Source organism: Myotis daubentonii, chromosome 20 (genome assembly GCF_963259705.1).
Source record: "Myotis daubentonii chromosome 20, mMyoDau2.1, whole genome shotgun sequence".
Classification (NCBI taxonomy): domain Eukaryota; kingdom Metazoa; phylum Chordata; class Mammalia; order Chiroptera; family Vespertilionidae; genus Myotis; species Myotis daubentonii.
Window position 1 is genome coordinate 3,083,222 of NC_081859.1, and position 25,383 is coordinate 3,108,604.

Genomic DNA, 25,383 nt, shown 5'->3' on the forward strand with positions numbered 1-25,383 from the left:
AGCTTTTTAGAGGTCAGCGAAACAGGTCCTTCACTGTGTTGGCAAAGTTCTGGCTCACCCCAGCCCTTTTTCTTTCTGCATCAATTAGGCTATTTTAATCCTCTCTCCTTGTACGTCCGGAGTGTCCCTAGGCGCCTTATTTCAGCAGGAAGATGTAGGAAACTGCTCCCAAGGTTGCCTTCCTTTTAGGACCCACCCTGGATTCAGTCTGAATATTTCTCTAACTGGGTTCAGATTTCAACTCCGCTGCTGACTAGCTGTGTCCTTGACAACGTGTATCCTCAGCCCAGCCCAGACTTTGAGGGGAGGGAATTACACACGTTAGCCAGAGGGTCGACCTAGGAACCAGGAGGTCACGGTTCCATTCCCGGTCAAGGGCACATGCCTGGGTTGCCGGCTCAATCCCCAGTAGGGGGGCGTGCTGGAGGCAGCCGATCCATGATTCTCCCTCCTCACTGATGTTTCTCTCTCTCCCTCTTCCTTCCTCTCTGAAATCAATAAAAATATATTTTTTAAAAGTTGTATAAACACTCAGTGCCTCCGTTCCCCCATCTGTAAGACAGACAGTAGCCTCTGTGGAGGGTTAACTGGCTAATGTATCAACAGTGCCTGACCTCCAGCAAGTGCTAGATAATCATTAACTTATTCTTATTTTCAAGCTATTATTCATAGTGTCATTATCTTCCAAAAAGAAGAGCCCTCGGAGGCCCTCCGTCAGCCAGGAGACAGGCTTTTATTTGATTAAGTCCGCTTGATGGCAGAGCTCAGGACAGGAGTGCAGGGTGGAGGCGGGGAGGGCAGGGCACCAAGATTCTGCAAACCAGCTTTTCTTGTGGGAAACAGGAGGGGTGAAGACACGAGCGATGGAAACTTGGAGAAGAGGGACATACCCACACGTTAGCCACGTCTTTTATTTAAAATCAGCCTTTCCACCCGGCCGGCGTGGCTCAGTGGTTGAGCATCAACCTACGAACCGGGAGGTTGGGGTTTGATTCCCGGTTGCGGGCTCGATCCCCAGTGTGGGGCGTGCAGGAGGCAGCTGGTCGGTGATTCTCTCTCATCATTGCTGTTTCTATCTCTCCCTCTCCCTTCCTCTCTGACATCAATAAAAATATATATTAAAAATATAAGTAAGTGAAATCAGGGTTTTTTTCCCCACTCTACCGCCTGCTTCCCTGGGCGCCGCTGTCACCTCCGGTGTAGATTAGGTATTGGGGTCACCACCGGCAGACCCAGAGCTGTTTTCAGATTTGCCGTCGCCTGGGAGGTTCTGTGCTCAACTTTCAAAATCACCACGTGAGTCATATCAGCTTGCATTCCGTTTAGATCATAACAGGAACAGGTGCGTTAATTTGGAGCAAAACAGAATGCATTTCAACCATCAGCAAGAGAGCGACTGTGTTGTGCTCTTTTCTATGGTATTATTATTTTTTTAAAATTATGCTGCTCACCCCTTTCTTTTACAATCCATTTGCCTCATGTAAGCTTGAGTGATTTTTTAAAAATATATGTGTATTGATTTTAGAGAGAGGAAGGGAGAGGGTTAGACTCAGTGGTTCTCAACCTTCTGGCCCTTTAAATACAGTTCCTCATGTGGTGACCCAACCATACAATTATTGTCGTGGCTACTTCATCACTGTCATGTTGCTACTGTTACGAATCGTCATGTAAATATCTGATATGCAGGATGGTCTTAGGCGACCCCTGTGAAAGGGTCGTCCGACCGCCAAAGGGGTCGCGACCCACAGGTTGAGAACCGCTGGGTGAGAGCGATAGAAACATTGATCAATCAAGGTACATGCCCTTGACCAGAATCCAACCTGAGACCCTTCGGTCCGAGGGGCCGACAATCTATCCACTGAGCCACACCGGTTAGGACTCAACTTGAGTCATTTTTTTAAATGTCAGTCACATCCTATCACACTGCTCACACCCCTCAGAGGTGCCCATGACACGAAGACCACACCCCAGCCCATTGCCTGAGCCTCCAACCCCCCCAGGACCCACCCTGCTCTCCCGGTTCTGGCAGCCCGGCTGGTCCCCTGCACAGGGCAGTCCTTGCTGTGCTCTGATGGGAACGCTCTGCCCTCAGCTCTTTCTCGGGCTGGTTGGTTCTCCCCGTTGAGGTCTCCACTCAGATGCTACCTCTACAGAGAGGCCTTTTAGGATCCTACCCCGTGGAGTTAACTTGGTCCCTCCACCCCCATCTCTGTCTATCCCTGCCCCCCGTCTCTCTCTCTCAGCCTCGTGCTTCAGTGGTGTGGGTTTTATTGTCCAAGGCCCGACTTCAACTCTTGCCTCCACCAAGAATCACTTAATCTCATCCAACCCACCCGGCCTCATCTGCAAGATGGCGAAATTAATAGCGCCTGCTCGTAATAGCACCGCGCAGTTTAAACCGTGCAACGTATAGGGAACACTTAAGTAGTTCTTGGCACACGCAGAGCGTTCGGTAAATATCGACGTCGTTGCTACACTATGTTTAGCGCTGCCCGTTGTCTGTCACGCGCGAGAGTCTATAGACCGATACGATGCCAGCTGAGAGCAGCCATGGCCCCCTGGGCTCATCGCGGTGTCCCTGGGGCTTAGGGCAAGCTTGGCACCGGGTGGGCACTCAGGGGCCATTCACTGAACAAACGAATGCAGCCCTCTCCATCCACACACACCCCTCTCGCTGTTTCTTCTTCTATTTTCTCCCCTTGAAAGCAGATACTCGGCCCTTTTACGGGAATTCGGATACTTTGAAGCTTCGAGCAGTTACTTGACATAGGCCCTCGCATCCCCTTAAGATGATGAACACTTTTATTCTTAAAAGATGGTAAAGCTACCATCCTTTCGTTTTACCAGGACAGACTGAAAGAGGAACTGATACGATGGCGCCCCCTTGAGGTAGAGGGTGGGATTACAGTGCCCCACCTCCCCACTCCAAGCCATCACCCCCACCCCCCACCCCCGTGCAGGGGAAATTGGAAGCAGTGTTCCCTGCCTTCTCCAGGCCATCCTTGCTTTGGCTTTCTCATGGCGGACAGAGCTCGCATCTGTTTTGTTTACAGCTGTACTTCCCTCACTGAAATCACAGCCTGGAACAGTGATGGCGAACCTCTGACACGCGAACTCATTTTTTTGGTTGATTTTTCTTTGTTAAGTGGCATTTAAATCTATAAAATACATATCAAAAATAGAAGTCTTTGTTTTACTATGGTTGCAAAGATCAAAAAATTTCTATATGTGCCGAAACCGGTTTGGCTCAGTGGATAGAGCGTCGGCCTGCGGACTCAAGGGTCCCAGGTTCGATTCCGGTCAAGGGCATGTGCCTGGGTTGCGGGCACATCCCCAGTAGAAGATGTGCAGGAGGCGGCTGATCGATGTTTCTCTCTCATCGATGTTTCTGACTCTCTATCTCTCTCCCTTCCTCTCTGTAAAAAATCAATAAAATATATTTTAAAAAAAATTTCTATAGGTGACACGGCACCAGAGTTAAGTTAGGGTTTTTCAAAATGCTGACACGCCGAGCTCAAAAGGTTCGCCATCGCTGCTGTAGAAAGATGTGTGCTAAAATCCTCGCTTCGGTTCCCAGCGTTTGCAGTCACGTTAGCGTCATTCCCTGGTTGGCTGTCCTTCGCCTTGACCTTCATACAGGAAACCTTCGGAGGCAGACAATGAAGAGAGAGCACCCATGTTTGCAATGGCCTCAGATTTTCTGTGTTTCCCAGCTGTTTCCTCGGTGATGCCAGCGAGACCTCATTATCAAAGCCAGCGGGGGGTGCAGCTCGGTACAAAGACAGGGTTCCTAAGGCACCCCAGAGCTAGCCTTACAAAAAGTGGATAGTCACCGAAACCGGTTTGACTCAGTGGATAGAGCGTCGGCCTGCAGACTGAAGGGTCCCAGGTTCGATTCCGGTCAAGGGCATGTACCTGGGTTGCGGGCACATCCCCAGTGGGAGATGTGCAGGAGGCAGCTGATCGATGTTTCTCTCTCATCGATGTTTCTAACTCTCTATCTCTCTCCCTTCCTCTCTGTAAAAAATCAATAAAATATATTTAAAAAAAAAAGGGGGATAGTCCTCCTCCAGTGGCTTAATCAGCATCTAGAATAGACAGGCATAGGTCGAATTTCATGAGACTCGAGTAGCATAGATTATGGAAGAATGAGAAACGTATCTGGTCACCGGGACTGTCCCAGAGGGCTCGGAATGGCCTGATATTATGGAGAGTCGCTGGTAGTCCTGGAATAAATGCTCGATGGCCAGGCCGGTGTCACCGTCCTTTCTCCATCTGTCATCCCAGATGGACTGTCTCTGGCAAGTAAGGAGACGCCTTCCCCCCCGGGAAATGGAATGAACAGGTAGTTGCATTGTCGCGAGGTACGATGTCAGACTCTCTTCTCTGGTGACAAAGCAATTGGTTGATGGTGGACGATTAAGAAATGATGTAAAGAAGATGCAAGGAGCCTTCCGTTTAGATGAGTAGATTTTTTCCAGTTGAGAGTGGAATACAGAAACGATTGAATGTGCAATAGTGATGCCTTCTACAAAATGGTGCTGATTGTACATCTAGATGTTTAAGTTCTTTTGATGTCTTATTTAAAAGCTTTATCTTTTCCCCTTATTTTTGGAGGAAGCTAAAATCGTGGCAACTAAATGAATAAAAATAAAGACATGGTTACCAAGTTTCTAAACATGTTTAATTTCTTATAAACACCACCATTTGACTTTCAGTGATAATGGTACAAATCCTTTATCCAAAAAAGACGAGGAGTCCAGCTGGCGTGGCTCAGTGCTTGAGCGTCAACCTATGAACCAGTCCCAATGGTTCCATTCCCAGTCGGGGCACATGCCCGGGTTGTGGGCTTGATCCCCAGTAGGGGGCGTGCAGGAGGCAGCCGATCCATGATTCTCTCTCATCATTGATGTTTCTCTCTCTCTCTCCCACTTCCTTCCTCTCTGAAATCAATAAAAAAATATTTTTTTAAAATTTAAAAATAAGGAAATTACAACCAACTTTTTAAAAAGTGGCGAAGACCAATACGTCTTGCCGCGTAAGGCTGTGTTTTTGTCGTCGGTGCCTCGGAGTGAATAGGCAGGCAGGAGGTGACTGATTTTTGATTCGTTTCCTTCCAGCGGTTTACCTCTGCAAGAGAACGATGCAGAACAAGGCCCGGCTGGAGCTCGCCGACTATGAAGCTGTGAGTACTAAGGACATGCTACCCAAGAAAGTCACAGAATGAACAGGAATAAGGCTCACAGTCATTTCAGGCCTCCATCAGCTTCCTCCATTCGTGGGTTGTAAGGGTCAGATTTTCAAGGGATCAGGTAGCGTAAGACTTAATAAATCTCTGACTTGCTTGCTTTCTCTCATTCTCATGGAAGACAATGACATTCTTTTTCTTTTTCTTTTTTAATATATCTTATTGATTTTTTACAGAGAGGAAGGGAGAGAGATAGAGAGTTAGAAACATCGATCAGCTGCCTCCTGCACATCTCCCACTGGGGATGTGCCCGCAACCCAGGTACATGCCCTTGACCGGAACCGAACCTGGGACCCTTCAGTCCGCAGGCCGATGCTCTATCCACTGAGCCAGACTGGTTTTGGCATGAAGACAATGACATTCTAAGTGCACAAACTCAAGAGTAGAAGGGGGAGCATAACTTATTTGCAAAAATGGGCTTCAGCCTGGCCGGCGTGACTCAGTGGTGGGTGTCAACCTATGAACCAGGAGGTTACAGTTCGATTCCAGGTCAGGGCACAGGCCCGGGTTGTAGGCTCCATCCTCAGTGTGAGGTATGCAGGAGGCAGCCAATCCATGATTCTCTCTCATCATTGATGTTTCTCTCTCTCCCTCTCACGCCCCTCTCTGAAATCAATAAATATATATATATTTTTAAATGGGCTTAAGTGTAAACACTTTAGATACTTATTTATGATAGTGAAGCTATCCAAATTTAGAGAATTAAAGAGCATTTACACCAGGAAAATAGATTATACAAAACTTTCCGGTTGGTCACCATCAGCAGATTCAATTACTCTGAGGTCATCTGTTCAGGTAACTGCTGTGTTGCGATTTACTGGGCTTGAAACACTGTCTGGAAAGGGTAGCAGGCTGGCAAGCATTTTCACTGTTGTCGAGACCTGGGTGACTGATGGAATCAGCAGTAGAATCTGCAAAGTGGGCACAGATTCTACTATATGATTCTTAAGTCTCATGAAATTGGGTACATGCTCTATCTATTCTAGATGCTGATGGAGCACTTTTTTTTATGCAAGGGAATTTTAGCCTTTTGGACTTTTAGCTGTGTTCTCTGAAGGCAGTTACTCATAAAAATTAATATTTGTGACAGGTCTCCCTGTGTTTCTCTATGGCTGGTAATGACAGGCTTGGCTGTATTCAGGAAACGTGACTTATCATTCACACCAGAGTGCATTTTCTACTTTAGAAAGTCTCTATTTGTTTTCTTTATTTTTTTAAAAGATACGTTTTTATTGATTTTTAAAGAGAGAGGGAGGGAGAGGGAGATATGGAAACATCAATGATGAGAGAGAATCATGGATTGGCTGCCCCCTGCATGCCCCCTACTGGGGATCAAGCCCGCAACCCGGGCATGTGCCCTGACCGGGAATCGAACCGTGACCTCCTGGGTCATGGGTCGATGCTGAACCACTGAGCCACACCGGCCGGGCTATATTTCTCTTCTTGATGAATACATATGGCGGGTAAACCAGAAGGGGAGAGGGAAGATGAACAGCGGAACGTCTTCACCGGTGCTGTACTTTTCAGGAGAGCCTGGCCCGGCTGCAGAGAGCATTCGCCCGCAAATGGGAGTTCATCTTCATGCAAGCAGAGGCACAGGCAAAGTGAGTCCTTGTGAGTCTCCTGGAAGCTTCGTTCCGGTTGCCAGGGAATTTTAGCCTGTTGGGCCTGAGCGAGACGGGCTGGGCACGGCCCTTTGTTCAGGGAGGCACCGCGGTTAGCGCCACTGACGGCTCTTTGTTCCGCTGTTGGCAGAGTGGACAAGAAGAGGGACAAGATTGAAAGGAAGATCCTCGACAGCCAGGAGAGGGCCTTCTGGGACGTGCACCGCCCTGTGGTAAGCCATCGTGCCCCCACGGCCTCCATGCATCACCCCCGCCTTCGGAAAGTGAGGGTTGCCCCGGGAAAGCGAGAGAAGACGATTGTAACCCCATAGTTTCCCCAAAGTCTTGGAAAGTTACTTAAAGATTGCCACTTTTGTGTAAGATGACCAGGGTTTAGTGATGCAGAATCTATATACATAAAAGCCTAAGCAACCGTTCGACCGGTCGCCTGGTAGCTATGACACGCACTGACCACCAGGGGGCAGATGCTCCAACCGGTAGGTTAGCTTGCTGCTGGGTTCCGGCCAGACGGGACTGAGCGAGATGGGCTGGACATGCTCTGGAGCCCTCCCAAGAACCCTCCCCGGCCCTGATCGTGCACCGGTGTGAGGGCCTCTAGTTTAATTTATAAAACTGCATTTTTTCCACCGTGATATCACTTGCTTACTTACTGTCGGCATTGGAGTTGCTTGATCCTTTCAAACACTGGAAGGAAGGAAACACACACAGGGAGCAGGCCTACGCCGTCAGTCGGACATCCCCCGAGGGCTCCTGGACTGCGAGAGGGCGCAGGCTGGGCTGAGGGACAATCCCCCCCCCTCCCCAGTGCATGATTTTCGTGCACTGGGCCTCTAGTTAGTAGAATAAATAACAGGTTCCCGGCATCACAGGAATCAAGATTGATGAGGATCCCTTGAAATTGTCCTCTCGATTATCTTCTGGTTCGGACCAGAATAGGTCTGCCTTCCAAAAATTTGTTTCAGACGCATCAATGTCAATTTCAGATAGCAGTGCCGTTGTTAAATTCCCTGTTGAGTTTTTTTTTTTTCTCTTTCGAATTCACAGAAGATTGGAACTGGGACTTAACTGCCTTTCCTACTCAAAATTCAGCCTGAGTTTTAGTGCAAACAGTGGAAAAGGATTATGAGTTCCCAGGCATAAGTACTGCAAGGCTGTGAAGTAGGGTTTTGCTTATTTGTTGGTTCATTTGAAGCCATCTCTAGAGGCAGGTCATCGCTCTGTCTCCGTGTGTGTCCACTTTAGGCCCCTGGACTCGGATGCTCCTGGGAGCCCGGAGGACTCCCCATGCCCGCTCCCCGGCACTTTTATTGCTCAATTTTTCTGTAAGCCTCAAACTGCTCAGAACTAGTATTTTTTTTAAAAAAAAGCTTAGATAAAATTCTTTTCATTGTTCTTAATATATATTTTTTATTTATTTCACAGAGGAAGGGAGAGGGAGAGATAGAAACATCAGTGATGAGAGAGAATCATCGATCGGCTGCCTCTTGCACGCCCCCTACTGGGGATCGAACCCACAACCCGGCATGTGCCCTAACTGGGAATGGAACCATGATCTCCTGGTTCATAGGTCGATGCTCAGCCACTCCCTTCCTCTCTGAACTCAATAAAAAAAGTATTTTTTTTTAAAAAAAAACATGTACTGTGTCACAAAAGGAAAAATCTTTTCCCATCATTTAATTGTATGTGAACCCATAAGTAGGTCTGTTACAAACCTGAAGTTTCCAGAATCCCGTCTTTCTGAAGGATTTCCAGGAATACGCGTATATCTTACTGTCAACTCTGTTTGCCACCTCATTCTGCAATCTCCCTTCCTTTCTCGTGTGGGGCATCACTGTGCTCAGTCACACATCAGCTACAGTGATTGATTTTATTTTATTATGATTTTTTTAATCCTCACCCAAGGATATGTTTCCCATTGATTTCTCAGAGAGTGGAGGGGAGGGAGGAAGGGCGAGGGAGAGAGGGAGAGAAACATCAATATGATGATTGATTTGAGAGACGTGTTCTCCATTGCCGACTCAGAGCTCTGCCCTTCTGAAGAGTCCTGTTATCCCAAGTTACTCAAACGCATGTGCCTCCCGCTGCGATGAACAAAAACGCATTATGCCCAGAAAGGAATTAAATGGCATTGACATTCCTTTAAATAAAATATCAACAATAAAACCAAAAAATTCCAGCGTCTGTTTCACAGCCCATGAAGGCATTTCCACGAACACGGTGGCAGTCATATTTCTCAGTAACAGGCACCTTTTTGCTCCTTCGGGAATGGATTCCGAGGCGTTCAATTCTGCCTTTTAATAAATAGTATGAAAGTAGCGTGACGGCACAGCTTCATTCTGTTGAAAATAAATGCGGCTTTAAATCGCTGGGAATAACTTACGATTCTTTTCTAGGCCAATGTAAACACCACATATTATTCCTTACATCCAATATTATGTACTTAAATATTATATCTGGCAAATAGTATACATAGTTGAACATTTTTATTAAGTGCCTACTGGGTCATGGAAATGTTATCTCTATCTTACTGGGAAGATATGTTTAGCAGTGTAGGTCACCAGCGTATGTATAACGTTTCACATGAGTTGGTGCCAGCTCCTGGTACATCATATATATGCTTCAAAAAGATACCTGCCTTTCTGTGCCCGGCCGGTGTGGCTCAGCAGCTGAGCATCGACCTATGAACCAGGAGGTCACCGGTTTGATTCCCGGTCAGGGCACATGCCAAGGGTTGCAGACTCAATCCCCATGTGGGGCGTGCAGGAGGCGACCGATCAGTGATTCTCTCTCATCACTGATGTTTCTCTCTCTCTCTCTCCCTCTCCCTGCCTCTCTGAAATCAATAAAAATGTATTTTTAAAAAAATATAGTAACTGCCTTTTTAAAATAACAACATGATTTTATTAAAATCAAAGTGCTTAAAAACAACCCTAGCCGGTTTGGCTCAGTTGATAGAGCGTCGGCCTGCAGACTGAAGGGTTCTGGGTTTGATTCCGATCAAGGGCACGTGCCCAGGTTGTGGGCTCCATCCCCAATAGGGGGCATGAATGCAGGAGGCAGCTGATCCATGATTCTGTCTCATCATTGATGGTTCTCTCTCTCTCTCTCTCTCTCTCCCCCTCTCCCTCTCCCTCTCCCTTCCTCTCTGAAATAAAAAAAAAAAAATGTATTTTTTTGAAAAGTGCTTAAAAACAAAAAGTAGTTCGTACTCCTCAGATGTATAAAGAAAATTCATTTTCTGCATTTTCTGTCATTGCTCTATTTTCCTCAGACCCATGTAAAGGGTAGGTTTCAATGTGTGCGCTTAGCATGTTGCAGTCATGTAAACCACGGGTTAGGTAACTGAGCCACTTTTAGGTAAACGATCAGACCCTCAGATTTAGTCCCACTTTGCAAGATTCCCTAGGGATAGAAATTTGGTGAGAGAAGGCTTGGGTGTTTTTTTAAAGATATTTGTATTGATTTCAGAGAGGAAGGGCGAGGGAGAGATGGAAACACCAATGATGAGAGAGAGTCATGGACCGGCTGCCTCCTGCACGCCCCCCACGGGGGTCTGAGCATGTTCTAAATAGCCACAGGGCCCTAGGCAGAAAAACAGGTTCCCCACCCCGACTCGAGGTGAAGGGAACCAGCTCTCCCACCCCCACATTCACAGGCTCCCTCTTCCTTGTCTGGGCACTTCTCTCCCTCCCTCCACCCGCCTGGGTTTCTGCCTCCCAGGAGAAGAACGGGAGGCCTGTTGATCTCCGCCTCTCACCTTTATTCCTCCTTTTCTCCAGGTTCTGGGAGGACAGGCCTTCCCTTTCCTGTGTGTTGCACCCCCACTGTTCCCACCCCGTGGCCTCTGGGAGGAGATCTCTGTGACCCATCTTGCCTTGCTTGGCTCGGGGTGTGTGGACAGAAGCCTGAAGGATCTCAGTGCCGTCCCTGCCCTTACCTGAGGGACTCGGACCCAGGGGCGGAAGGCTGCAAGGAAGTGCTACTGAGTAGGAAATGAAAGCATGTTGCTGTCATATGTCCAGGGCATTATCCCTGTTACATCTAGCTCCATGGGCGTGCATCCCGGCTGGTTATTAAAAACTGCTGAAGGTCTTGTACAAAGTACGGATGCCAGGCCGCCACAGACAAATGAAATCAGAGCGTCGGCCATCGATCAGCCCAAGGCTGGGGGGCTGGGGGGGGGGGTGTTAAGTAAATGGCTCAGTGTCGCTTAATCAGTGCGTCCCCCTCCGTGGTGCCCTGCCTTCCGCCTGCACTGCCCAGCGCCCCTCTGTGCCCGGCCAGCGTTTCCCGTTCCTCAGTAGGCATGCCAGCCGCTTCCCGAGTTAGTTCATGTGTAGTGCAGTGTGTGGAGCATATGTATTTCGTATATAATTTAGGTAGGAAACAAATCAAGCCGGCCGGCGTGGCTCAGTGGTTGAGCATCCGCCTATGAACCAGGAGGTCACGGTTAGATTCCCGATCAGGGCACAGGCCCGGGTTGTGGGCTCGATTCCCAGTGGGGGGCGTGCAGGAGGCAGCCGATCAGTGATTCTCGCTCATCATGGATGTTTCTCTCTCTCTCTCCCTCTTCCTTCCTCTCTGAAATCAATAAAAATATATGTATTTTTCAAAAAGAATGTAACTGATTTTGTCACCGACCACAGCTGATGGACGTGGCTGTGGCCTTTTAGAAGGAGTGGCCATCAGGGCCTGTCATCTGGGCCTTTGCTCGGGTTCAGGCGGGCAAGTCATCCACTCAGGATCAAAAACTTGACGGTCAAAGGTTCCTCTTTCTCTCTGCTCCCACCTGCAGCCCGGGTGCGTGAACACCACGGAAGTGGACATCAAGAAGTCGTCCCGAATGAGAAACCCGCACAAAACCCGGAAGGTAAGACCACCCCCCCGCCCCCCCGGGCATCGTGCTGACCTCAGGAATGACCTTCGCATGAACACCTCTGCCCCCCCTTCATCCAGAGCCTTCGAGTGTCTCCCCTGCTCGTCCCTGTCGCTTGGCCAGAGGAAAAGCTTGGCCCTCAAGCCCCCGTGTCCTCCGGTCCCCTCTCCTGGGGACCCAGCCCCATCCTGGGGCAGCAGGTGTCTGTGCCAGGGAGGGGGCAAGGCTGCCGAGGGCCCCCCCAACCCTCCACCGGGGAGAGTGACCATCAGCAATGGGAGGCCTCTCTTTCAGAGACCAGGCGACAGGAAATGGAGACAAGGACTAGCTGAGAAAAATGGTGCTCATGAGAGAAAGGCATTTTAGTTTTTTTAATATGTTTTTATTGATGTTAGAGAGGAAGGGAGGGGAGGGGAGAGAGAGAGAGAGAAGCACCAAGTTCATAACCTAACCACGTCTTTGTTTCAGAGCTGTGCTTCTATTTTACACCCCTAAGACATTTAGGATAGCGGTGCCTTTTTAAAAAAAAAAAATATTTTATTGATTTTTTACAGAGAGGAAGGGAGAGGGATAGGGAGTCAGAAACATCGATGAGAGAGAAACATCCATCAGCTGCCTCCTGCACACCCCCTACTGGGGATGTGCCCACAACCAAGGCACATGCCCTTGACCGGAATCGAACCTGGGACCCTTCAGTCCGCAGGCCGACGCTCTAGCCACTGAGCCAAACCGGTTACGGCTATGCCTTTTGAATTTTGATCAGAAGCTTAAACAGATCTGCCTCGAGGTTACCCTTCTGAATATATCACACAAAATTACCTGCCCGCAACTCCGCGACTGCCCATGCTGTTTTGTCCTAACCTGTTTCTTTTTTTTTTTTTTTTCCATTTCATATAGTCTGTCTATGGTTTACAAAACGACATTCGAAGTCACAGTCCCACCCACACACCCACGCCAGAAACGAAACCTCCCACAGAAGATGAGTTACAGGAGCAGGTGGGTCGACCTGTACCATGGCCTGTGAACGGTTTGCAGAGTCGCAGCTATGAAAACCAGGCGGCGAATGTGTAGTAGCAGGTGTTTTAAAAGCTTACTCGTAGGGTTGACCGTTTCATAGGGAAGAATTTTCAGTTAAAAAGTAATGAAATTGGCTCATTGTAAGGTAGGTAGTCAAAACTCCTCAGTATGTAACTCCCCAAGTCCTTTATCTCTACCCCATTTTTAAAAGTCACACGCACTAGTTTATTTTGTACCCCGACACGGGATCTTATAGGATGAGAAGACAGCATGTTGTCTGCATCGCCATGGCTTCTCCATGTCCAATCAGGTGACATGATTTTCACAAATGAGTGATGATTCTTGTTTCTACAGTCTGGTCTTTAACTCTATACGCCTCTTGAAGTTTTCCCTTACCGGCGCTGGTGTAAGGTCATGGTATACATCACATCTTGTTTTACCAATTGATCAATCATTTTGTCTCCGAGTAATAGTGCAGTGCAATCACCAGTGTCTCCTATCTATAATAATAAAAGTGTAATATGCTCATTAGACCAGACAGCCGGACGACCTTCTGGTCATCCTGCCGGACGACCTTCCGGACGAAGCTGGGGATGGGAGGGCCGAGGCAAGCCCCTGCTGCTATGAGGGCCGAGCCCCTTGCACGAATTTTGTGCATCAGGCTTCTAGTCAAATAATAATTAACCTCTCGGTTGAGTCAGTCATGGGACTTTTCACCTTTTTTATTCTTTTTTTTCTTATATCTGATTGTAATATGATTTATCAATAATATAATACATTTTTCTTGTATACTTACAGGCCTCAAGAAGGAAAAGTAATTCAGATAAAATTTTTATAGGTTTTTATTGATTTCAGAGAGAGGAAGGCAGAGGGAGAGAGAGAAACATAGGGGATGAGAGAGAATCTTTGATCGGCTGCCTCCTGTACACCCCCGTACTGGGAACTGAGCCCGCTACCCGGGCATGTGCCCTGACCAGGAATCGAACCATGGCCTCCTGGTTCATAAATTGACGCTCAACCACTGAGCTACAGAGGCCGGGAAATTCAGAGAATTTTAAATGAAAGTTTCCCAAGTGTGATTATGTCCCTGTGGGTGTTTGAACTGTTGGTAAAATTATTCTCAAAACACATTACTGATGCTTTCATGGGATGGTATTAGGAAGTAGGTTATATTTTGAAATTATAATAACATAACAAATGCATTTATACTCTGAATTCAATAGTTAGGAAGTAAATGTGATTCTGATGTGGTTATTCACCATGAATACATGTTTAAAATCTTTATAACACTTTCGCCTGACCGGTGTGGCTCAGTGGTTGAGCGTTGACCTCTGAACGAGGAGGTCACGGTTTGATTCCTGGTCAGGGCACATGCCCAGGTTGTGGGTTAGATCCCCAGTGTGGGGCGTGCTGGAGGCAGCTGATCAATGATTCTCTCTCATCACGGATGTTTCTCTCCCTCTCCTTTCTTCAATAAAAAAAATATTTAAAAAACATAAAATCTTTATAACACTTTAAAAGAAAGTTACATTTTGTTAAAGCAGGCAGAATATTTAAATTCATTGCTGTTCTAAAGCTATTGGTTATATTTACATTGAAGAAGATTTTAATTCTTTAGCTCTTTCAGATCTCTCTCATTTGATTTTTTTTAACAGACTTTGGAATTTTACTGATGTAGAACATGTTCTTGTTTGGAATTTCCCAGTTTATCAGAAATTAGAGCTGAAAATTGTGAGACTCTCACTACTTATGTAACTATTTCTTTAACTCTGTTTTCAGATAAACTATTGGCAAATACAGTTAGATAGACATCGGTTAAAAATGTCAAAAGTTGCTGATAGGTAAGTATTTGGAGATGCCCATATGCACTTACACTTTCTATCTGATAATGAAATCTGATAAAAATGGTAAAAGAACTGTTGGAAGGGGGCTGAGATAAGTGGAACCCTGTAATAAATGTTATTTTGTTTGTCCTCATTTCTTTTTAAATATTTTTATGCACTTCAGAGAGGAAGGGAGAGGGAGAGAGAAACATCAATGATGTGAGAGAATCATTGATTGCCCCCTGCACGCCCCCTACTTAGGGCAGAGCCTGCAACCTGGGCATGTGCCCTGACTGGGAATCAAACCGTGACCTCCTGGTTCATAGGTCGACGCTCAGTCACTGAGCCACACCAGCTGGGCTGTCCTGTTGCAGTTTAAATTAATTACAGAATGATCCTTATTGTCTTACATCCCTAGAGGTCCAATCCTTGTGCAGCCAGAATCTGATACAGGAGATAATTCCAGGGCCCTGAATCTTCTCCCTCCTGCTGGCAGAAATGGCCCTTTCAACTCCTGAAGTTGGCCTTTCTTTAAATTCACACTGAGTTATTGCAGAACCTCAAAATTGGAATTAAACTCAGATTTTATATTTTTCCCATTTCTTTATTTAAATCTGTTCTAAATATCACTTGTGTTCTGCACTTTGAGGCATTGTCAGATCCTACCTCTTCAACTTTGTTCCTCTCCTCCTCTTATTTTTACTTTTAAATATGATTTAAAAATTTTTTTGCTCAGCGAGTCACTCCCCTTTTACCTAATTTCTATAAATACTTTAGAAAAAAATGACTTTTTAAGCTCTTTTCCAAGTTGGCTCAAATCGCTTCAGCTGCGGGCGACTGGTCGACCAAGGATCGGAGCTGGCCCTTAGCCCTGCCCCTCACACACTGACCTCTTCTGTTCTGTTTATTGTAAATGGAGGGATATTGGCTCACACGGCGTAGGCATGGCGGGGGGTGGGGGAGTGGTGAGGATGGAATCCTTGGCCACATTCGTCTTCTGAGAAGCACAATAAGTGAATGCATGTAAATTATTGAAATGTGAAGACGGCATTGGATTTCATGCTGGAAACCAGCACGGATTCCTTGGCCAGACATTTTCAGTGTCCCTTACTTTGGGCTGGTTGTAACCTCAGCCAGACAGCTGAGGGACATGAGCATGTTTCTTCTCTCCAGTCTGCTAAGCTACACGGAACAGTATTTAGACTACGACCCATTTTTTGTGCTGCCTGACCCTTCCAACCCATGGCTGTCTGATGACACTACTTTCTGGGAACTGGAAGCGAGGTGAGTGCCGTGTTCCCGTCCCTCGAAATATTTCCCTGATTTCAGGGTTTGGGTTCAACAGGAAGGATTCTATAGCTGAGTCGTGGTCCCCGTCATTTTACTCGGTGTCTACGTTAGCCCGTGATATAACGTTCTTACTATAAAGGCAATGAATTTGAACCTTGGATATTTGAATTTGCATTTCCAAAAAGACAAGTGCAGAAAAGAGGTGTAAAGGTTAAGGTAGACCAGTCAGAGTTGGGATCTTCGGTTCTTTAAATTTAGCTTATTGTCTTAGCTTCCTTAAAAACCCACGTAGGCACAAGGGCCCATATGTTTGAGTAAAACTGAATCCTAACTCCATACCTAAGTAAACTATATGCCTTTATACATTCAATTTTAAAACAAAAGGAACTTACTCTAAGAGAAATTGGCAAGAGACTGGCTTCTTTTTTTTTTTTTAATATATTTTATTGATTTTTTACAGAGAGGAAGGGAGAGAGATAGAGAGCGAGAAACATCGATCAGCTGCCTCCTGCACATCTCCTACTGGGGATGTGCCCGCAACCCAGGTACATGCCCTTGACCGGAATCGAACCTGGGACCTTTCAGCCCGCAGGCCGACGCTCTATCCACTGAGCCAAACCGGTTCCGGCAAGACTGGCTTCTTAAGAAAACCAAAAGCACCATTAAGGACTCCCTGGTTTCTTGCACGAGCCAGGAAAGAATCCTATTACCAGTCTTGACCGCGTGATGAAAAGACCACTGCATGTCACTTCATAGAGGGAGCCTACTGTATCCTGTAGCACTTTTCCAGCTTGGATGTGGGGACCTTCTCTTTCTTTTGCCTCCACGCAGGGCTTCTGAAATGGCTTGAGGAGCACAGAGCTCTTGATGCGTAGGTTCTGGATTTCACAGATGGGGAACTAGAATTCCCAAGGGCCGATGTTCCCCCAGGGATAGGTCACACGTTTAATTGACAGCGGAATCATCAACGAGGACGTAGGCCTTTCGGTTCCCTATGCATTTCCTCCCAGGACAACATGCTACCATGTGACTGCATGGGGGTGTGGCCACGAACTTGGGCTGTGGGGTCAGAGTGTCTGCTTTTTGCCCCTGATCTCCTGCCTGTCGTTGGCAAGTGGTAACCCTCTCTGTGCTGCGATTTCATCGTCTACAAGAGGAGAATTAAAATAGTACCTATCTCATAAAGTTGTTGAAAGACACTAAGAGGATCCATATGGTGAAAAAAACTAATAGATCCAACCGATGCTCAACTGACCGTAGACCCGTAGACTTCATTATCAATGCCTGGCTTACCCCTCGCTACCATTGCATTCAGAGTCATCAATCTGAGATTTTTTTTTCCCCCCCGAGAGTTCAGTTAAAGACGGGAATGTCAAGACATACATGGTTCTGAGAGGAACTGTAATGGCAGCAAACAGGGCTTGCACTGAACGGAATGTGTCTGGTTTGCTTTTGTCTCCTCAAGCAAAGAACCAAGCCAGCAGCGGGTCAAACGGTGGGGGTTTGGAATGGATGAAGCGTTGAAAGACCCCGTTGGGAGAGAGCAGTTCCTTAAATTCCTAGAGTCCGAATTCAGCTCAGAAAACTTGAGGTAAGACGTGTGCCCGCCATGGGTTGTTGGGTTGCAGCTTCCTCTCCTCCTTCAAGGTCACGGGAAGCTTCTCAAGGTTATGAGAGCTACAGTTGCTAAGGATTTCCTTGAGCCTACCGAGGAACATTTTCTCTGTTCAGGTTGCATCATCATGTATTTTTTTTTATACAATCCTATATAATAAAAGCCTACTATGCTAAGAGTCCGGTCGACCGGTTGGCCGTTCAACCAATCAAAGCGTAATATGCTACGCCAAGGCCGCTCAACTGCTCTCAATGACGTGCACTGACCACCAGGGGGTTTATTTTTACCCTGTCTTTACCCACAAAAATATATTTTTATTGATTTCAGAGAGGAAGGAAGAGGGAGAGAGAGATAGAAACATCAGTGATGAGAGAGACTCATTGATCGGCTGCCTGCTGCACGCCCCACACTGGGGATCGAGCCCGCAACCCAGGCCTGTGCCCTTGACCAGAATGGAACCCAGGACCCTTCAGTCCGCAGACCAAAACTCTATCCACAGAGCCAAACCGGCCAGGGCTAACCATTTCTTATCTCAGTAATTCAATGCCCACTGGTTTCCCTGCTAAGGAGTTGCGTATGAAACATTCCATCTATCACATATATGTGAAGGGTTTCGATGCCCCTGCAAATGTAAGCCTTTTGGGTTGTTGCCTGGGAGAGCTTCCTGCTTCTGCCATCCCATCACTCTCTGCATTAAATGGCCCCAAATTAGCTACTTGCCCTGATTTCTCCAGCGAGGGCCGTTCTGAGCTGAGCCCAGAGCCCTTTTAACTCCAGGAAAGGTTGGGTGTAATCCCCTTGCCAGGCAGAGCACAAAATCCTCTCTGTGCTGACCCTCAGCGCTCAAATGGACACAAGGCCCAGAGACTACAGGACAGTGCACGGCTCTATCCCCCCACCATATGCTGTATGTCACTCACCCTGGGGCCCTCCAAACCCTAGTTCCTCTCTAATAAATGGGTCTTCCCAGCTTCAATAAAATGGAGGTTGCACAGAATGGGGGCTCTGGTCGATCCACTTTCTTAAAAATTATACTTTTATTGATTTCAAAGAGGAAGGGAGAGGGAGAGAAGGAAACATCAATGATGAGAGAGAATCATGGATCGGCTGCCTCCTGCACACCCCATACTGGGGATGGAGCCCACAACCCGGGCCTGTGCCCTGACCGGGAATCGAACCCTGACCTCCTGGTTCATAGGCCGACGCTCAACCACTGAGCCACGCCGGCCGGGCATGGCCGATCCACTTTTAACAGCAAACACTTAAATTATTTTCAGTATTTCCTTATGAAACATTTCACACCTTTGAATACAACTAATAAAAAAAAACAATCGGTAAAGGCTCAATGTAGGAAGCCCTCAGAGAAAGTGAATTCATCCTTAGGCCTCGCTGTGGATCGATTTTATAAAGATTTACAGATTATGAGACATTGTGTAACCAGACAATCCATGGGTCCAAGCTGCCGGTCACGACGTGAGCCAATTCAGCAGAGACAGGGGTGAGTCCTAGATGAGCGTTGATCCCAGTCCTGCCGGCAGCGTGGAGAGCGGCAGGGCACCCACAAACATCTGCCCTGCCCCCCCCCATCAGCCAGCTGCCTATATTGGGGAGAAGGACAAAGATCAGTTGGGAAAGTAGGTAAAAGGGCTAATGGGCAGTTTCTGCTGCCAAATCGTTAATAGTGTCATGATCACAGGCAGCGCCCGGGTGGGGAGGAGGGGCCGCGTGTCCGGGTGAGCGCCCAGGCCCACAGGCTGCTCCCAGCCAGGTTAGGCTGTGCCTCCTCCAATCAGAACACCACCATCGCGGCCAACAGAGCATGGTGCCTGTCCTTACCGTCCTCGCTGGTCCCCAACAGCCTGTCTCCGCCCCATCCACTGGAGTGAATGCTCGGTGTCGCCCCACGCAGGTTCTGGCTGGCGGTGGAGGACTTGAAGAAAAGGCCCATCAGGGAAGTCCCCTCTCGGGTGCAGGAAATATGGCAAGAATTCCTGGCTCCGGGAGCCCCCAGTGCCATCAACTTGGACTCCAAGAGCTACGACAAAACCACGCAGAACGTGAAGGAGCCAGGACGGTACACGTTCGAAGACGCTCAGGTGGGTACACGTGGGCCTCGCGTTGGGTCACGCACGTGCTCCCACGGAGCTGGTGGGCGGAGAGACTTGTACTTTGCTTTTCTGGTCATGGGCAGCCGTGTCTAATATTCCAGTTCAGGTCACATAAACTCCGATCGATCTGGGCGAGTACAGGTCAGGACCCCTGAAAATGCATCCTGCCTATCAGATATTTCCATGACGGTTCGTAACAGCAGCAACATGACGGCGATGAAGTCGCCACGGAAATGATTCTATGGCTGGGGGTCCCCACCACATGAGGAGCCGTATGAAAGGGTCGCGGCGTGAGGAAGGTTGAGAACCGCTGCTCTAGAGTGACCTGTTTTGAAAAGCCTGGGAATGTTTGTAAATGTATATGGTTTTCTGTGAACATTTGGTTTGATGTGAACATTTGAAATATTTGAAAACCTTTTACTTTCATTTTCTACTCGGTCACCCAGTAGGTGAGCAAGTATTTATCCAAAGTGGCCGTGGAGGAGGGGAGGGAGGGAGGAGGAAGAGATGAGCCAAAGACCTTGTATGTAGCTATGCGTAACCCATGGACACAGACAATAGAGGGACATATGTAAAATCAACAAGAGGTTGAAAAAATATATAAAAATAATTATTTTGGAAATGAAAAACAACAAAGTGTCCCAACCTCAGCAACACATTGGACCCCCTTCAGGTGTCTTTCAATATAGAGATTCTAAGACACCGATATTTCTAAATGATTTACTATTACGTATCGTCGGAACTAAATTAAAGTAGCGTAAGATATGCCAGACTCAAACCCGTTTCGTTTGATGAGAAAGTGGAATGCTAGATCCAGGCACTTGTTAATTTTCCAAGTTAATTTTTTCAGTCTGCGAAAAGAAACGAAAGGAAATTTATATGAAGATATTAACTTCCTAAGTCAAAATTCCAGTTTTTTTTCCCCCCCTCAAATTGGACAGAATCTCCCCCTTCAGAACAATTTGAATTTCCACTTTCTCTAAGAAAACATTATTCTCAAGAAGAAAAATAAACTACTTGTAACGAGAGGATATTATTTCCTAACGATGTGTTGCCGCTGGCCTTTAAATCAGAGCACGTATCCTTCCTGATTTCTTACGCCACCTTTAGAGAAGGATATTAACTCTAGAACGCATGTCGTATGTTACCTAACAGTGTTACTAAATAAAATACAGTCTAGAACATGAACAGCGGGCTACACAAATGCCCTTCCTTGATTTTACTCCCAGTTGAAAATATTTCCCCCTTGGTTTTGGTTTAAGGAAACAAACTACCGAGTAGGAAACGAACCCAGCTAACCGAACTTCCATCCTCCCTCTGTGCTAAGCTCTTCCATGTGGAAATGATTCTGTCCTACGGAGACACGCGACAGGGACCAGGATAAAAACCCTGGCCTTGCTTGCTTCTCTGCTTATTTATTTTGTATTTCAGTTCAAGATAAAATTCCCAACATTTTTTTCTCTGGCGCCCACAAGGCGTAAACTGTTTGGCAGAACCTTCCTGACGTGGTAAAAGGAATTATTTAGCCCTGGCCTGTGTTGCTCAATGGTTAGAGCGCTGGCCTGCACACTGAAGGGTCTCTGGTTGGATTCGCGGTCGAGGGCGTGTACCTGGGTTGCTGGTTCGATCCTGGCCCCTGTCAGAGCACATGCGGGAGGCAACCAATCAATATGTCTTCCTCACGGCGATGTTTTTCTCTCTCCCTCTCTCCCACGCTCCGTCTCTACCCCTTCCTCTCTCGAAGCTTGTCCTCCATCCGTTTTATAAAATGGATGTGAAATGGTTACCAGTCTTGCTGAGGTCCTGCGAGGACGACATTAACCAATACAGGCGGGCACTCAGACGCGAACCTGGCATAGACTCGAGTAGATCTGAGTGCTTGTTGCGCACAGCTCCATGCCCTGCTCAGCACTTACCATCCCTTTCATTCTCACGAGAACTCTATATTCTGCATTAGAAATGAAAGCGGAGGGAGATGGGTAAATTGGCCCAAATTTGTACTGTGTGACTGAGATCTTTAGCAAGAGAGTGTCTGATTCCCAGAATGCCCGACTCCAGAACAAAGACATGATTTCACTCTTAACAGCTACAAACCGATACGGTTTTCAGTGTCCCGGACGCTTGGAGAGGAACCTTGGGCTAGAGCAGTGGTTCTCAACCTTCCTCATGCCGCGACCCTTTCATAGGGTTCCTCATGTCGTGGTGACCCCCAATTTCTTTGTTACAAATTGAACATCATTAAAGCATCGTGATGAATCGCAAAAACAATATGTAATTATCTATGTGTTTTCCGATGGTCTTAGGCGACCCCTGTGAAAGGGTCGTTCGACCCCCAAAGGGGTCGCGACCCACAGGTTGAGACCCGCTGGGCTAGAGCGAGGCTCCATCCTGACGTATGGAAGTGCATTCAGAGCAACTCCACGTTATTGCTGGTGTGTTTGAGACAAGGAAAACGGAGTCATTTCTAAAATTATATATTTTCTCCAAATACGAAGAGACTGGGACATCCAGACACGCTCAGAGGGTTCGAAACTCGACAGTGACCTGGAGTAGTTTGAAGCGCTAGCAGATTGATTTATCTTCCCAAATAATCCATAGCAATCGACAGCTTGACGTAGAATCCCTTTATGACATTCTGTTAACGAAATTCCATTGGCGTTCTGTGTCGCTCCTCAGCCAGTTTTAAATTGATTTATGAATAACATCTGTCAACATAAGGTGTTCTCGGCGGCAGCAGAATCAGCCTTTATTGCTAGCTGCTTCCAGATTGGTTTTCCAGCTGTCTGTTGTCTTCTGATCGCGGTGGTTGGTTGCCCCTGAGAGATGACGGAGCCGCGCCCTAACCATTATTTCTTTCCAGGAGCACATTTACAAACTGATGAAAAGTGATTCATACCCACGTTTTATACGATCCAGTGCCTACCAGGAGCTTCTACAGGCAAAGAAAAAGGTACCGGTTCCTTGTGACCTTTTTAAATCGGGTTCTTTTTAAATTCTTTGGAGTGGTGACCTCCCTGGGGCCCCGGGGAAGTGGACAAAGGGTAAGTGAACACACCCTGAGACCCTCCCCACACCTGTGCATTTTATAAGAGCCATTTAAGTTCTCTTTGCTTCTCTTTGTTGATCGCTTATTTTCTTTTTTGTTTGTTTCTGTAGATGTTCTTGCTTTACAAATTTTTTTAAGCAGTTTTTCATGTTTCATGTTAGTCTTCGATATGCCTAGTTCAAGGAAATAAAAAATTGCAATAGCCCGGCGTTGTGGCTCAGTGGTTGAGCATCAACCTATGAACCAGGAGGTCACGGTTCGATTCCCTGTCAGGGCACATGCCCGGGTTGCGGGCTCGATCCCCAGTAGGGGGCGTGCAGGAGGCAGCCGATCCATGATTCTCTCTCATCACTGATGTTTCTCTCTCCCTCTCCCTTCTTCTCTGAAATCAATAAAAAGATTTTTAAAAAATAACAAGAAAATAAAATAAAGTCTTTAATAAAAGGAGGCCGTCCTTGGCAGCTCGGCCCCCTCCCGGTCCCCGTGGGTTAGGACATGATTTGGTGTTTTATCATTTCCTCTCCTGTGTCTTTCTGCTCTGTTTTCTTGCTTTCTTTTCTTTTCTTTTCTTTTTTTTATGTTCCCTGTTTCCCTTTGCCTTGCCCCACCCCGCACGTGTTAAGTCGGAACCCTCCATGGATCGCAGAACATCTTTTGAGAAATTTGCACAGAATGTGGTAAGTCTTCTTTGGGGAGGAATGACGCATCCTTAAGTCCAATCAAGCAATGTCCCCAGTTTCTCACCCCGTCTCCCACTCGGGTGCAACAGCCAAGGTGCTGCCTCGATTCAAATCCAGAACTTGGTTTCTATCTACCCTTGGGTCTCAGCCCTTTCCAGGGTAGAAAAAGAAGTCTCCTATGAAAAACTACAAGTCCCAATCAAACTAAGGTTTGCAGAGACCCCCATATTATAATACGTAAAATGAAGAAATCATTATTTTCTTCCGTTTTTCTTTTTATTCACTATATCCCTTTATTAAAGAGAGTGCATGGGTTCCTATGATCTCCCCCTTGGCTTTCTGTAACGCTTAAAAGATGAAGAACAATGAGGGGGCCTGTGCTTTCTACGTCTGTGGGGAGAAAATGACCTATTTGGTCCGAATGGTGGCCGGTGACAAGCTATGCCCCTCACTGGCCCGCCACCAGGCCGCCCTTCTCCTTTCCTGTTCAGGAAAGCTGTTGAAAGTTGTTGCATACCTCATTCGTTTTCTTAGCCTCTAGCCATGTGTTTGGGTGATATATTTGTGTGTGGGGTTGTTCCTCCTCTTCTTTTTTTCTTTGTATTGTGCCAGTGCCTTGGGGACTTTCCGGCCTCGTGCGAGCTCCAACTAAAGCCTTGACCGCATTTATTTTTATAGGGCAGGAACCTCCCCATTTTCCCATGCCATAAAAACTGTACTCCAACACTGAGAGCCAGCACTAACCTGTTATGAAAAGAGGTAGACCACTCTTGGTTTCTACTCCAGTTCGTCCGCATTGTCTGTGGAGTTGTCTGGTTATAGCTCCATGCTGCTGTGTGTGTGTGTGTGTGTGTGTGTGTGTGTGTGTGTGTGTGTGGTGTGCTGTGTTGTGGCTTCTGCTGTGATGGCTCGTTCAGTGGAGTTGTGTGTGTTGAAACGTCAGCAAATTGGATTCAACGAAGAGGTGGTGTTTGCTTTTAGTTTCCTTCCAAAGATCTTTGCGGTGGGGAATGTCCGTCGGCTGTGTTTACAAATGGCACGTGGCGACCGTGTGCAGGGATTTTGAAAGACGGTAAAGAGCAGTGTCCACTTCGAACATTCCACGGGGTGGTACAAAGTAAAGGGCTGGGACACGCCGGGCCCCGGGAATGGATCACATTAGAAACGTCCCACCATTTTGGCGGGATCTGTTGCCGTCTCTGACCTTTAATATAAGATGTCGCCACGGGAAGGGAAGGGAAAAGAAACGCCTCAAGGTTTTGGCGGAGAAAGTTGCACCGTGCTCGGTATATTGTGTAAGAATCGTTTCCGATTCGTCCTTTCCGAATGTAATGCCGACAGAATATTGTTCGTGAGGCTAGAGTGGACGTTTCTGTGATAGAATTAAAAATAATACTGCAACTTAAGGAAGATGGGAAGGGGAAGCCAAATGGATGTCTTTCCTCCAACCCCATCCCTGATTCTGACCAAGTTCCCCAGCTCTTAAAACAGCACCACATTTACTTGTTGTTTTGATGTTTTCAGATTCCACATATAAGTAAAAGCATATGGTCTTTGTGTTTCTCTGTCTGACTTACTTCGCTTAGCGCAATACCGTCTAGGTCCACCCATGTTGTCATAAATGACAAGATCTTATTATTTTTTGATGAATATTATTTTATTATATATATTACATGTATTAGATATAGATAGATAGATAGATAGATAGATAGATAGATAGATAGATAGATAGAGATACTAGAGGTCTGGTGCATGGATTCGTGCATCAGTGGGATCCCATGACCTGGCCTGCGGGAATCTGGCCGAAACCAGCAGTCCGACATCCCCCAAGCGGTCCCAGAGTGTGAGAGTGCACTCCGCAAAGTTGCTGTCGCTTGGCAGCTCCTGCATTGAGCATCTGCCCCCTGGGGGTCATTGCATGCCATAGCTACTGGCCGGTCGGCTTATATATATAAATAGGTATCTCCCATCTCTTCTTTATTCATTTAGCTATCACGGGACACCAAGGTTGCTTCCGTATCTTGGCCCTCGTAAATCATGCTGCAGTACACATAG

The 25,383-nt window shown here is 47.0% G+C and overlaps 1 protein-coding gene across 4 annotated transcripts in view; it reads left to right on the plus strand.

Annotated features, from left to right (window-relative positions):
- Positions 1–25,383, plus strand: part of RGS7 (regulator of G protein signaling 7) — a 125,732-nt gene that overhangs the window by 95,393 nt on the left and 4,956 nt on the right. For 2 of the 4 annotated variants that reach the window (XM_059677746.1, XM_059677747.1), the window contains exons 7-18: positions 5,121–5,185; positions 6,776–6,852; positions 7,004–7,085; positions 11,669–11,743; positions 12,647–12,745; positions 14,546–14,607; positions 15,763–15,873; positions 17,345–17,470; positions 19,404–19,590; positions 22,463–22,552; positions 23,272–23,325; positions 24,007–24,087. In XM_059677746.1, the coding sequence (XP_059533729.1) occupies positions 5,121–5,185; positions 6,776–6,852; positions 7,004–7,085; positions 11,669–11,743; positions 12,647–12,745; positions 14,546–14,607; positions 15,763–15,873; positions 17,345–17,470; positions 19,404–19,590; positions 22,463–22,552; positions 23,272–23,325; positions 24,007–24,081 (1,103 nt within the window). In that variant the 3' untranslated portion in view covers positions 24,082–24,087. The remainder of the gene's footprint in view (positions 1–5,120; positions 5,186–6,775; positions 6,853–7,003; positions 7,086–11,668; positions 11,744–12,646; positions 12,746–14,545; positions 14,608–15,762; positions 15,874–17,344; positions 17,471–19,403; positions 19,591–22,462; positions 22,553–23,271; positions 23,326–24,006; positions 24,088–25,383) is intronic. The other 2 variants (XM_059677748.1, XM_059677750.1) reach the window with 2 other exon arrangements.